Source organism: Melozone crissalis, unplaced genomic scaffold, assembly GCF_028551555.1.
Source record: "Melozone crissalis strain CALT ecotype California unplaced genomic scaffold, PUWL_Pcris_2 ptg000608l_1, whole genome shotgun sequence".
Taxonomy (NCBI): domain Eukaryota; kingdom Metazoa; phylum Chordata; class Aves; order Passeriformes; family Passerellidae; genus Melozone; species Melozone crissalis.
In genome coordinates this window covers 18,529-31,656 of record NW_026536287.1, presented here as the reverse complement: position 1 = coordinate 31,656, position 13,128 = coordinate 18,529, and the positions used below count along the sequence as shown (strand labels likewise).

At 62.2% G+C, this 13,128-nt stretch overlaps 1 protein-coding gene across 1 annotated transcript in view; it reads left to right on the top strand.

The window, feature by feature from the left end:
* Positions 1-1,664: 1,664 nt before the first annotated feature.
* Positions 1,665-13,128, top strand: part of LOC128950410 (neurexin-2-like) — a gene marked incomplete at its 3' end in the record, with an annotated part of 29,968 nt that continues 18,504 nt past the window's right edge. The window contains 5 exon segments of the mRNA XM_054295294.1: positions 1,665-1,679; positions 4,476-6,340; positions 9,362-9,382; positions 11,469-11,498; positions 11,849-11,914. Of these exon segments, the coding sequence (XP_054151269.1) occupies positions 4,588-6,340; positions 9,362-9,382; positions 11,469-11,498; positions 11,849-11,914 (1,870 nt within the window).

Genomic DNA, 13,128 nt, shown 5'->3' with positions numbered 1-13,128 from the left:
AAATCGGGAACCCTCCCCCCACAAAAGGAGGGGACCCTCAGGTGGGCGAGACCCCCAAAAATGACCCCCCAAAAATGCCCCCCCCAGACCCCCCCGAGGAGGAGGATGAGGATGGAGTGTTTGACACCCACCTGTGACAGGTGAGCCCCCTCCCCAAAATGGGGGTGCTGGGTGTTAGGGGACCCTCATATTTGGGGTTCAGACACCTGGGACCCCTCCCCAAATTGGGGGTCCGGGTTGTTGGGGTCTTTCGAATTTGGGGGGTTCAAACATTTGGGATTCCCCCCCCCCCCAAATGCTGTTGGGGTCCCTCAGATTTGGAGGGTTCAGACACCTGGGACCCTCCCCAAATTGGGGGTCCTGGTTGTTAGGGACCCTCAGATTTGGGGGGTTCAGACACTTGGGACCCCCCTCCCCAAATTGGGGTCCTGGGCATTGGGGTCTCATATTTAACCACCCCCCCCCAAATTTTCACAGGGTTCTGAAGGCTCCGGACCCCCCTGACCCCCCCTGACCCCGAGGATTTTGGGGGGGGGATTTGGGGGTCCTGACCCCCCTTCCCCCCGGTATTTTGGGGGGGTTTTGGGGGGGCTCAGCGTGGGAATAAACTCCGTGTCCGTGGTGTCCGGCTGTGGGGTCTCTGTGGGGTCTTTGGGGCGATATTTTGGGGAAGTTGGGGGGGATGTTTTTTTGGGGGGCTTCGGAGCGACTTTTTGGGGGATTTGGGGTGATATTTTTGGGAGGGGATTGCGGCGATTTTGGGGGGATTTGGGGTAATATTTTGGGGGATTTGTGGCTATATTTTCGGGGGGCTTTGGGGCGATATTTTGGGGGGGGGTTAGGGCGATATTTTGGGGGGCATTTGGAGCGATTTTTGGGGGGATTTGGGGTGATATTTTTGGGGGGGTTGGGTGATGTATTGCGGGGATTCGGAGCGATTTTTGGGGGATCTTGTGGCAATGTTTTCGGGGGGTTGGGATAATTTTGGGGGGATTTGTGGCTATATTTTCGGGGGGCTTTGGGGCAATATTTTGGGGGAGGTTTGGGGTGATATTTTTGGGGGGATTAGGGCGATGTTTTTGGGGGAGTTTGGGGTGATGTTTTGGGGGGCATTTAGGGTGATATTTTTGGGGGGGGTTTGGAGCGATTTTTTTGGGGGGTTTTGGGCAATATTTTGGGGGATTTGTGGCTATATTTTTGGGGGGGGGTTGGAGCGACATTTTTGAGGGGGATTTGGGGTGATATTTTTGGGGGGGGGTTGGGGCGACATTTTTTGAGGGGGATTTGGGGTGATATTTTTGGGGGGTTCGGGGCGTATTTTTGGGGGGGGTTTGGAGCGATTTTTTTGGGGGGAGTTTGGGGCGATTTTTAGGGCAATATTTTTGGCGGGGGGGTTCGGTCATATTTTTTCTTGGGGCGGGGGGGGGGTTTCGGAGCCATCACGGATCCGCTACCGAAGGGCGGGGGGGGTCCGTGGGGATGGATTTTTAGTGGGTCGGGGGTCCATGGGGTGTGTGGGGGGGGTTGAGGTTGCGGGAAGGATGGATGGGGGGGGGAGGGTTGGGGGGGGAGGGGGGGTTGCGGGCGCGCGCCGCTCCGGAGCCGTGCGCGTGCCCGGGGCGGGCGGGGGCTGCGGGAGCGGCGGGAGCGGCGGGAGCGGGCCGGACCGCCCGGGGCAGGTACCGGGGATTGGGGGGGGGGCGGGTACCGGAATGGGGGTGGGGGGGGTACCGGAGATTGGGGAGGGGGAACGGGGACAAAACCGTGGGGAGGGGGCGGCGGGGATGGAGGGGGGGGGGGGACACGGAGGGGACATTGGGGGGGTAAGCAGAGGGGGGTGGGGGGGGATGCACGGGGGGTTTAGGATGGGGGGATGTGGGGGGGACGGGGGAGGATGATGAGGGTACGGAGGAGGGGGATGGGAGGGGGTTAGGAATGGAGGGGGGGGGATTTTGGGGTCTCAAGAAAGGATTTGGGGGGGATTTTGGGGGTCGCATCCTCTCCCCATCACCACGCAGGGTTTTGGGGGGGCTCTGCTGAAAGGGGGGGGAGGGGAAAGGCCGGGGCTCCCCCACCCCGGGGAGGGGCCGCATCCCCCCCCCCCCCCTCCCCTCCCCACTGCAGGGTCTGGGGGCCGCATCCCCCCCTCCCCTCCCCCTCCCCTTTGCGCACCCCCCCCCGGAATTCGGGGAGCTCATCCCGCCCCTCCCCCACTGCGGGGGGCTCATCCAAACCCCCCCAAAATCCCCCCAAAATCCCCCCCAGACCCCCCCCGGCCGCGGGGCCTGCGCTGCACGCGCGTGTGAACCGGGCCCGGCCCCACGGGCGGCGTCACGCGGGGCACACGCGTGTGAACGGGGTGGGGGGGTGGTCGGGGCCATCTGGGGGTGCAAAGGGTCTGGGGGGGCGAGAAAACGGGGGGGGGCACGTGGGGTCTGCGGGGTTTGGGGTGCACACGGGTGTGCAAGGGGTGTGTGAGCAGTTTTGGGGGTGCACACGGGTGTGCAGGGGGTGCGTGTGCAGATTTGGGGGTGCAAAGGCTGAGTGGGTGCGGTTTGGGGTGCACACGGCAGTGCAGGGTGTGTGTGTGTAATTTTGGGGTGCACACGAGTGTGGAAGGGGTGTGTGTGAGGTTTGATGGTGCACACGGGTTTGCAGGGGGAGTGTGCGAGGTTTGGGGGTGCACGCGAGCGTGCAGGGGGTGTGTGTGTAATTTTGGGGTGCGCACGAGTGTGCAAGGGGGGTGTGCATGGTCTGGGGTGCACATGGGTTTGCAGGGGGTGGTGTGTGTAATTTTGGGGTGCACACGGTGTGCAAGGGGGTGTTTGTGCAGTTTGGGGGTGCACACGGGGGTGCGTGAGGTTTGCGGGTGCACAGGTGTGTGCAAGGGGTGTGTGTGTGTGGTCTGGGGGGTGCACACGAGTGCGCAGAGGTTGTGTGAGCAATTTTAGGGTACACACGAGTGTGGAAGGGGGGTGTGTGAGGTCTGGGGGTGCACACCGGTTTGCAGGGGGTGTGTGTGGAATTCTGGGGTGCTCACGAGCGTGCAGGAGTTTCACGTGTAATTTTTGGGGTGTGAACCAGTGTGTGAGGGAGCTGTGCCCACTTTTGGGGTGCACACGAGTGTGCAAGGGCTGTGTCTGTCCAGTTTTGTGGTGTACGTGTAGGGAGGGGTGTTAAACTGGGAGCACACGAGCGTGCAAGGGGTGTGTGAGGTTTTGGGGTGCACACGAGCGTGCAGGATGTGTGTGTGCGGATTTGGGGTGCACACGATGGTGCAGGGGGTGTGTATGAGGTTTTGGGGTGCAAAACCAGTGTGTGAGGGAGCTGTGTCCAGTTTTGAGGTGCACACGAGCGTGCAAAGGCGTGTATGTGCAATTTTGGGTTGCATGCGATCCTGGCCGTGCTTTGGGGTGCGCGTGTGCAAACCCGGGGTGCACACGCGTGTGCAAGGGGGGGGTTCAGGCCACATTGGGGTGTTTTAGTGGGGGCACCTGAGCGTGTGCAGGTGTACAAGGGGTGCGGGGTGAGCGTGCAAGGGGTGCCCACCTGTGCGGGGTGGGGGGCGTGGCTGGGGGGCTGCGTGTGCAAGGGCGTGTCTGTCACACCTGGGGGGGCACACGCGTGTGCAAGGCGTGTCCGTCACACCTGGGGGGTTTTCGGGGGTCCTTTTGAGGGGGGGTCCCCGCACCCCTGGGTGCCCCCCCCGAGTCCGCCCCCTCCCCGTGACCTTCAGGGGGACACGGGGGGGACACGGGGCGGACACGGGGGGGACACGGCCCCTCCCCCACCCACAGCCCCCCCAAACCTCCCCCGGGGGGGCTCAGAGGGTTTGGGGGGGGGGGATCCCCCTATAGACCCCCCCCATAGACCCCTCTGACCCCCCCCGGGGTGTCCCATGGGTCTGGGGGCTCCTCAGTTCCCCCAGAGCCCCCCCCAGGACCCCTCAAGGGGGGCTCAGGTGTCCCCTCCCCCCCTTTATCAACAATCAGCGATTGATAATTGATTAATTAATTAATTAATGACCCCGGGGGGGAGGGGCACGGACACCCATGGATGGGGAGGGGGCGCTCCCAATCCCGTGTCCCGCCCCCCCCCAAGGATCCCTGGGGGTCTCTGGGGGTTCCCCCCCCACGGGATGGGGGTGATAAGCGGGGTGATAAGGGGGGGGGGGCGCTGTCATCCCCCCCTCCCCTTCCAGGTGCAGCAGTTAATGTGATTGGCTAATTATGCGCTGCATGTTAATGAGCCCCATTAGCCAACGAGGGGGGGGGGTTTATAAATAACCCGGGGGCTCATTTGCATAATGATAAGGCCCGGGTTGCCGCGGTGACCGACCCCCCCCCCCTCCCCAACTCATCACGGGGTTAATTAACATGCTGATAACGAACGGGGCGGAGGGGGGGGGGGCTCTGCTTGCCCATCCCCCCCCCCATTCCAGAGCCCCCCCCTCATTGTGTTTCCCCCCTCCCCAGGTGCCTCCGGACCCCCCGGCCAGGCTGGGGCCGCCCATGCGGCTCTGAGAGGACGGGGGTGGCCGGGCCCCCCCAGGGCCCCCCAGGGCCCCCCCAGACCCGCCCAGGCACCATGACCTGTCCGGCCGCTGAGGGACACCCCAAACCCGGGGGCCACCGAGAGACCAAAGCCCACCTGGGCTCCGTGGCGCACCTGGGCTCTGTGACCCACCTGGGCTCCCAGCACGGCTCCATGGCTCCAGAAGGTTCTGAGGGACACCAAGAGACCAAAGCCCACCTGGGCTCCATGGCCACCAGAGGATCCTTGGCCAGCTGGACCTCTGCGGTCAGCCAGGACCACCGAGAGACCAAGGCCCACCTGGGCTCTGTCGCCCACCTGGGCTCTGTCGCCCACCTGGGCTTTGTGGCCGACCCAAACTTCGTGGGCAACCAAAACTTCGTGGGCAACCAGGACCATGCCAAGCCCGGTGCTGGTGGTGGCTCTGTGGTGCTGTTGGACTCCAAGATCTCCCAAGGCTTTGAGGAGCACCTGGGCACTCGGCTCAGCCAGGTCTCTGTGACACACCTGGCGTCCGTGGCTACCCAGGAGCACCTGGAGATGGAGCTGCATCAGGAACCCGAGGCCAGCCGCGGTTCTGGGGGCAACCAGGAGCACCCAGAGCCCGACACCAACGTCCCCTTGGACTCCAAGGTCAACCAGGGCTCCGTGGGTCATTTAAACCTGAAGGGCCACCAAGACCTCGCCCCTTCCCCGGCCTCCGAGGACCCCCAGGAGCCCAAGGTCACCCAGGGTCCCGTGGCCAACCAAAACACCAAGGTCAACCAAAGCCCCACGGCCCCTCCAGAGGCCAAGATCAACCAAGACCCCGTGGTGTGGTTAGACTTGAGGGTCCACCAAGCCCCCGAGGACCCCCAAGCCCCCCTGGACAGCCCAGCTGGCCAGGCCCTGGTGGCTCTCACGGACTGGAACATCCACCAAGCCCCGGTGGCCGAGCACAGCCCCGCGGACCCCCGAGACACCGAGGCCAAGCCCGGCCCTCCGGACCTGAGGGTCCCCCTGGCCACCACCACCAATGGACGCTGCCCGGGCACCGAGTGCCACCAACCCCTCGTGCCCACCCGGGCCACCCCAGCCCCCTGCCCGCGTGCCCAAATCCCCTCGGGCGCCCGCCTGGGGCTGGTGCTGCTGACGCTGGGCTCGCTCCTGCTGCCCTGCGCCCGCGGCTCGGCGCTGGAGTTCGGCGGCGCCCCGGGGCAGTGGGCGCGCTACGGGCGGTGGGCGCCGGGCGCGGGGGGCCAGCTGAGCTTCCGCTTCAAGACCAACGTGACGCGGGCGCTGCTGCTCTACCTGGACGACGGCGGCAACTGCGACTTCCTGGAGCTGCTGGTGGCCGAGGGGCGGCTGCGGCTGCGCTTCGCCATCGCCTGCGCCGAGCCGGCCACGCTGGAGCCGCCGGCGCCGGTCAGCGACGGCCGCTGGCACGCGGTGCTGCTGACGCGGCAGGCGCGGCACGCGGCGCTGGCCGTGGACGGCGAGGCGCGGGCGGCCGCCGTGCGCTCCAAGCGGCCCGACATGGCCGTGGCCAGCGACCTCTTCGTCGGCGGCATCCCGCCCGACGTGCGGCTCTCGGCGCTGACGCTCAGCACCGTCAAGTACGAGCCGCCCTTCCGCGGGTGGGTGGCCGACCTGCGGGTGGGCGACGCGCCGGCCGCGCTGCTGGGCGCCCAGGGGGTCCGGGGCGACGGCGACGAGCGCTGCGCCCACCACCCGCCCTGCGCCCACGGCGGCCGCTGCACCCTGCGCCGTGGGGAGCCCCGCTGCGACTGCGCCGGCACCGGCCACCGCGGGCCCTTCTGCGAGGAAGGTGAGGGCGCGGCGAGGAAGGAGGGGTGGGGTGGGCGCCGGAGCAGCTCGGGGGTCTCGTGTCCTTGTGTTTCTCCATGGTTTTGTGGTGTTGGGTGTCTCCATGTCTTGGGGTCATCGTGTCCTTGAGGGTTTCTCCATCTCTGTGGTGTTGCGTCGTCACCTTCTGTTGTCACCTCCTTGTGTCTGTCCATGGAGCGTCCATCTTCATGGCTGTGTTTCTGTGTGTCACCATGTCCTCGTGCCCTCCATCATGGTGTTGGGTGGCTTTGTGTTTCTCCATCCATGGTTTTGGGTGTCCTTGTGCTTCTCCACGTCCTCTTGGCCTTGCACGTCCCCATGTCATCATGTGCTCCACACCCCCAGTCCTCGTGTCATCGTGTCCTCCACATCCCCGTGTCCTCCTGGCATTGGGCCTTGGATGCTCCTTGTCCCTCCATGACTTCCCAGTGTCATTTTGTCCTTGAGCTCCTCCATGGCTTTTTGTCCTTGTGGCGTTTGTTGTGTGTCCTTGTGTCCTTCCTGTCCTGGTGGCACTGGACACACCCACAGCGTCTAACTGGTCATTGTCACGGTGGCCTCGTGTCATGGTGGCCTCGTGTCGTGGTGTCCTTGTGTCACGGTGTCCTCGTGTCATGGTGTCCTTGTGTTCTTTCACCCTTGTGGGGTTTCTGTGTCCCTTCTGTGTCCTCCTGGTGTTGTGTCCTTGAGTTGCTCCATGTCCTTGTGTCCTCCTGGTGTCACACGTCCCTCTGACCTCTTGCCCTTGTGTCACCTCGTGTCCTTTCACCCCACTCCCCATGTGTTCTCCAGATTCTCGTGTCCTTGTGTCACCTGTCCTCGTGTCCTCCTGGTGTCACCATCCTTGTGTCCCTGGTGTCCTCATGTCCTGCTGCCATTTCTCACGTCCTGCTGTCTCTCCTCACCCTTGAGATGCTGCACATCCACACATGACCCCCATGTCCCTCATGTCCCCGAGGTCCTCTTGTCCTTCCACGTCCTGGTGTCCCCCATGTCCTCTTGTCCCCTGTGTCCTCTTGTCCCCTCGTCCCTCCATGTCCTCTTGTCCTCCCCGGTGTCCCCCTGTCCCACACCCCTCCATGTCCTCTTGTTCCCCTGTCCTTATGTCCCTTCATGTCCTCTTGTCCCCCCTGGTGTCCCTGTGTCCTCACGTCCCTCCATGTCCTCTTGTCCTTATGTCCTCTTGTCCCCCTGTCCTCATGTCCCTCCATGTCCTCTCATCGCCCCAGTGTCCCCCTGTCCCCACACCCTCAGTGTCCTCCCCCACCCCATTTTCCACCCCCCCGTGCCCTCGTGTGTCCTCGTGTGACCCTGGTGACCCTCTGGGGGTGACACGGAGGTTTGGGGGACCCCCACCCCCGATGTCACCCCCCGTGTTTACCCCTCCCGGTGTCCCCACACGCCCCGGTGTCCCTGCCTGTCCCCACCCCCTGGCACGCCCCTGTGCGATGGCACGCCCCGCCGTGGGCCGGGTGTCCCCGCGGTGACGGTGACGGTGACAGTGACGGTGACGGTGACAGTGCCAGCCGGGCGTGGCCCCGGGGGTCTCTCGTGCCATCCCGCCCTCGTGCCAACACGGGGACAACCACCGGTGTCACCATGGTGACAGCATCCCCTGGTGTCGCCGTGGCGACAGCATCCTCCGGGCGCGTTGCCAGGGCCGGTTGCCATGGCGCCGCCGGGGCTGGGTACCCGTTGCCATGGAGACGCCCGGGCCTGTCTCCCTGGCGACGGTTGTCACGGCACTGCCGGATGCTCCCGCCGCGTCCTTGAGGGGGGACAGCGATGGGGGGGGCTGGAGGGGACTGGGAGGGCCCTGGGGTGCTGTGGGGGGGTCCTGTGGGGTGTGGGGTCCCTATAGGGTGCCCTGTGGGGTGCAAGGGCCTATAGGATGTCCCGTGGGGTGAGAGGTCCTTATGGGATCCCCTATGCGGTGCAGGGGCCCTTTAGGGCGCCCTATGGGGTGTGGGATCCCTCTAGGGTGCCCTGTGGGGTGCGGGGTGCTATAGGGTGCCCTATGGGGTGCAGGGTCCCTGTGGTGTGCCCTATAGGCTGTCCTATAGGGTGCAGGGTCATTATGGGGTGTCCTATGGGGTGCAGGGCCCTTATAGGGTGCCCTGTGGGGTGCTCGGGTGCTATGGGGTGCCCTATATGGTGCTGGGTCTCTATAGGGTGCCCTGTGGGGTCCACGGTGCCTGTAGGGTGCAGGCAGGGCACTACCAGGTGTGCCATGGTGTGCTGGGTCCTTTTGGGGTGCTATGGGGTGCCCTATAGGGTGCTGAGTACCTGTGGAGTGCCCTATAGGGTGCAGGGTCCCTTTGGAGTGCCCTATAAGGTGTTGGGTACCTGTGGGGTGCCCTATAGGCTGCTGGGGTACTATGGGGTGCCCTATAGGGTGCTTGGGTGCCATGGGGTGCCCTATAGGGTGCGGGGTCCCTATGGGGTGCCCTATAGGGTGCAAGATGCCTGTACGGTGCCCTATAGGCTGCTGGGTCACTTTGGGGCACTCTATAGGGTGCAGGGTCCCTGTGGGGTGCCCTATAGGGTGCCCTATAGAGTTTGGGGTGCTAAAGGGTGCCCTATAGGGAACAGGGTCTCTTTGGGGGCGCCCTATAGGATGCTGAAGTGCTGTGGGGTGCTGTAGGGTGCCTTATAGGCTGCTGGGGTACTATGGGGTGCCCTATAGGGTGCCCTATAGGGTGCCCTATAGGATGCAAGGTGCCTGTAGGGAGCCCTATAGGGTACACGGGTGCTATGGGGCGCCGTGAGGGACGTCGGGTGTGCACAGGGCGTGCAAATCCCCACCAGGACAAAGCTCAGGGCGTGCAAATCCCACCGGGGCGTGCAAACCCCTCCCCCCCATCCCATTGTGCCCCGCCCCCAAGGTCAACCCGAGGTCACGGGGTGGGGCCACACGGACGCGGTGGGGGCGGGGCTGGGGGACACACCTGGGCACTAATGGCTCTGCCCCTCCCCCCCTGCTGCCCCCCGGGACCGCCAGAGGAAGAACCCGCGGTGGAAGGTGAGTGGGGGAGGGGATTTTGGGGGGAGGGGCATTTTTGGGGGGGCGGGGATTTGGGGGCGTGGCCGTGCAAAGCGCCCGTGTGACACCTGAAATGGGCGGGGCCTGGCTCAGGTGTTGTGCAAGGGGCGTGCCCCGGCTCCAGGTGTGCAAATCCCGCGGGAATTGGTTCCGAGGGGGCGTGGCCTGTCCGGAGAGGGCGTGGTTTATGCAAAAATAGCAGTGAGGGGCGGGGCTTGGCGCTCGTGCAGAGCGCGTGGCTCCCGTGACGCTCGCGCAGGGGGCGGAGCCGCGCAGCTCCCCCAAGCCATGACGTCACTCACCTTAGGGCCCAATAGGATGGCGATATGCAAATGAAACCGGCACGGCCGAGCCAATGCAGCGTGGGTGACGGGGTGGGGGCGGAGATATGCAAATTACAGCGGTGCCGGCAGCCAATGGGAGGCGGGAGCGATGAGGCTGCCGTGGATTGGCTGAGCTCAGTTCCAAGGGGCGGGGCTTCCACGAGAGTTTGAAAGGGGCGGAGCGTGGTTTATTGAAGGAGGCGTGGCCAGCTCGAGGGGCGAGGCTTGCACGAGGGAATTAAAGGGGCGGTGCGTGGTTTATTGGAGGGGGCGTGGCCAGTTTGAGGGGCGGGGCTTGCCCCCCACGTGCCCCTCACGAGGGCCCCGGGGTGGGGGAGGGTCCCCGCGCCAGGGGCGGCCCCGCCCCCCCCGTGTCTCATCCCCTCCCCCACCCCCGGCTTTTCCCCGAAAAACCTCGCAAAAAGGGGAAAAACCCGCGGGAAAGCGCCCGGGGGGGGGGGGTGAAAAAGGGCAGGGGCGGCGCTTCCCGCGTGGCCCCGCCCCCCCCCGCGCTTGTCCCCGCCCCCCGCCCCTCCCAACCCCCCCCCCCCCCGGCATCGCCCGATGCCGTCACAAGTTAAAGGAGGTTTAAGTTGTGACGGGGCCCCTCCCCCACCCGGGGCCCCTCCCCCACCCCCCAAACCCCCCCCGGGGCCGCTCGGGCCTTTCGGTCATTTTGGGTTTTTTGGTTAATTTTTAATTTTTTTAATTCTGATTTTTTTTTTAAATTACGTTTGTATTTTTTAATTAATTTCTCTTTCATTCCCATTTCCCCCTATTTTTCCCATTTTGCCGCTTTTCCTTTACTGTTTCCTTTTTTTCCTCCCTTTTTTCTTTGATATTTCCCGTTATTTTGGCTTTTTCATTGTTTTTCCTTTTTTTTAGATTCTTTTCCCCTTTTTATTAGTAGTTTTTCTTTTAATATTTTTCCTTTTCTCGTGATTTTCCCTTTATTTTGATTCTTTTCCCTTTATTTTTATTATTTTCCCTCTATTTTAATTATTTCCCCTTTTTTATGGATTTCCTACTCTTCAAGGTACTTCCCCTTTTTAAGTTATTTTCCAGTTCATTATTTTCCTTTTTTTATTCGTCTCCACGTTAATTAATTAATATCTTTGTACTTTTTTATCGTTATCTCCTTATGTAATTATTTTTCCTTTTAAAATTATTTTTTCAATAAATTTGAATATTCCCCCCATTTATATCAGAGTTTTTTTTTTCGCCTTCATTTTCCCCCTTCCCTTTGTTGGTCTTTTTCTTCTTTATTTTCCCTCTTTGATAATTTTCCCTTTTAGAATTGTTTTAATTTCCTCCACTTTTTTTCCCCTTTTTATTTTTCCTTTTCTCTTTTCCCTTGTGCTGCTGACTTCCCCTTTTTATCAATTTCCTCCTTTCCCTTGCTTTGACCCTTTTCACTTTTTTCCTCTTTTTCCTCCCTTTTCCCCGCTTTCACCCCTTTCCCTCCTTTCCTTCCTTTTCCTTTCTTCCTTTTTTTCTCTATTTTTTATATTTTCCCCCCTTTATCTCATTCCCCTCCCTTTCATTTCCTTTCATTATTTTTATTTCCTCCCCCAATTTCCCTTTTCCTTCCGTTTTACCCCATTTCCCCCTTCTCCGAGTTTTACCCATTTCCCGTTTTTTCCCCCAAAATTTTCCCTTTTCCCGCCACTTTTGCTTTCCGTTCTCACGCCCCTCCCCCCACACCTTTCCCACGCCCCTCCCCCACCCCCCCTCCCCCCCAGGTCCCGCCCACCTGCGAGTCACCGGCCAAGGTAAAGACGCGCCCTCGGGCCCCTCCCCCACCCCTCATCACCCTCATCATCCTCGCCCCTCCCCCACCCCCCCATCCCCCCCCCATCGTGTCTGTGGCTCGTGCGACACGGGGGGGGAGGGGCGGCCGCCTCGCACGGGGACGGGGGTGGGGGGGGAGGGGAGGGGGAGGGGAGGGGAGGGGGCGGCCCCTCGTGCAAGAGGGGGGATGGAGGAGGGGCCTGTAGGGGGGTCCCTGCACGGGGTGGGGGAAGGGTCCTTGCACGAGGACCGAGGGGGGGTTGGGGGGAGGGGACACACCTGGGCACACCTGGGCACAGCTGGGCCCCGCCCTGACGCGCCCCTCCCCCAGGGCCCGCCGAGGTCGCCGAGGGGGGGCCCGGCCGCGGCGCCGGTGAGATCCAGCAGGCAGCGAAAGGTCAGTGAGGGTCTGCGGGACCCCCCCGCTGGGCACACCTGGGACCCCCCAGAACCTTCCAGGAACCCCCAAACCCCCAATGCACACCTGGAATCCCCAAACCCCACACCTGTGCACACCTGGGACACCCCAGAACCACCTGGGACACCCCAGAAACTCCCAGGACCACAAACCCCACACCTGTGCACACCTGGAATACCCTAGAACTTCTCAGGAACCCCTAAACCCCCAATGCACACCTGGGACCTCCAAACCCCACACCTGTGCACACCTGGGACACCCCAGAACCACCTGGGACACCCCCAGAACCTTCCTGGAACCCCAAAACCCCAATACACACCTAGAACCTTCCAGAACCTCCCAGGAACCCCAAATCCCCAGTGCACACCTGGGACCTCCCAGAATCACCTGAGACCCCTCAGAAACTCCCAGGAACCCCCAAACCGCACACCTGTGCACACCTGTGACACCCAGAATCACCTGGGGCCTCCCCCAGAACGTCCCAGGACCTCCAAACCCCCAACGCCCACCTGGAATCCCCAAACTCCACACCTGTGCACACCTGGGACACCCCAGAACCTTCCAGGAACCCCCAAACCTCCAACACACACCTGGGACCTCCAAACCCCACACCTGGGCACACCTGGCACCTCCCAGAACCTCTAATGATGATGTCCCCACCACGGTGTCCCCATGTAAGGTCTGGTACAAGACCCCACAGCGATGTCCTTATGGTGATGTCCCCATGCCAATGTCCTCGTTGGAAAGTCCCCATTGCCATGTCCCTGGTGCCAGGTCCCCTCTGGGGTGTCCCCATCACAATGTCCCCATCGCAAGGTCCTTTTTGCGATGTCCCCATGATGATGTCCTCGTTGGAAAGTCCCCATGGCAAAATCCCTGGTTCACGGTCCCCATGATGATGTCCTCATGATGATGTCCCCATCACAACGTCCCCATGACAACATTCCCATCACAACACCCCCATGATAGTGTCCCAATGACAACGTCCCCATCACCACGTCCCCTTGACATCCCCATGACAACGTCCCCATCACAACATCCCCATGACAATGTCTCCATGACAACGTTCCCATCACAATGTCCTCATCACAATGTCCTCATGACAACATCCCCATCATAATGTCCCCATCATAACATCTCCATGACCATGTTCCCGTGACAACATTCCCCTGACATCCCCATGACAGTGTTCC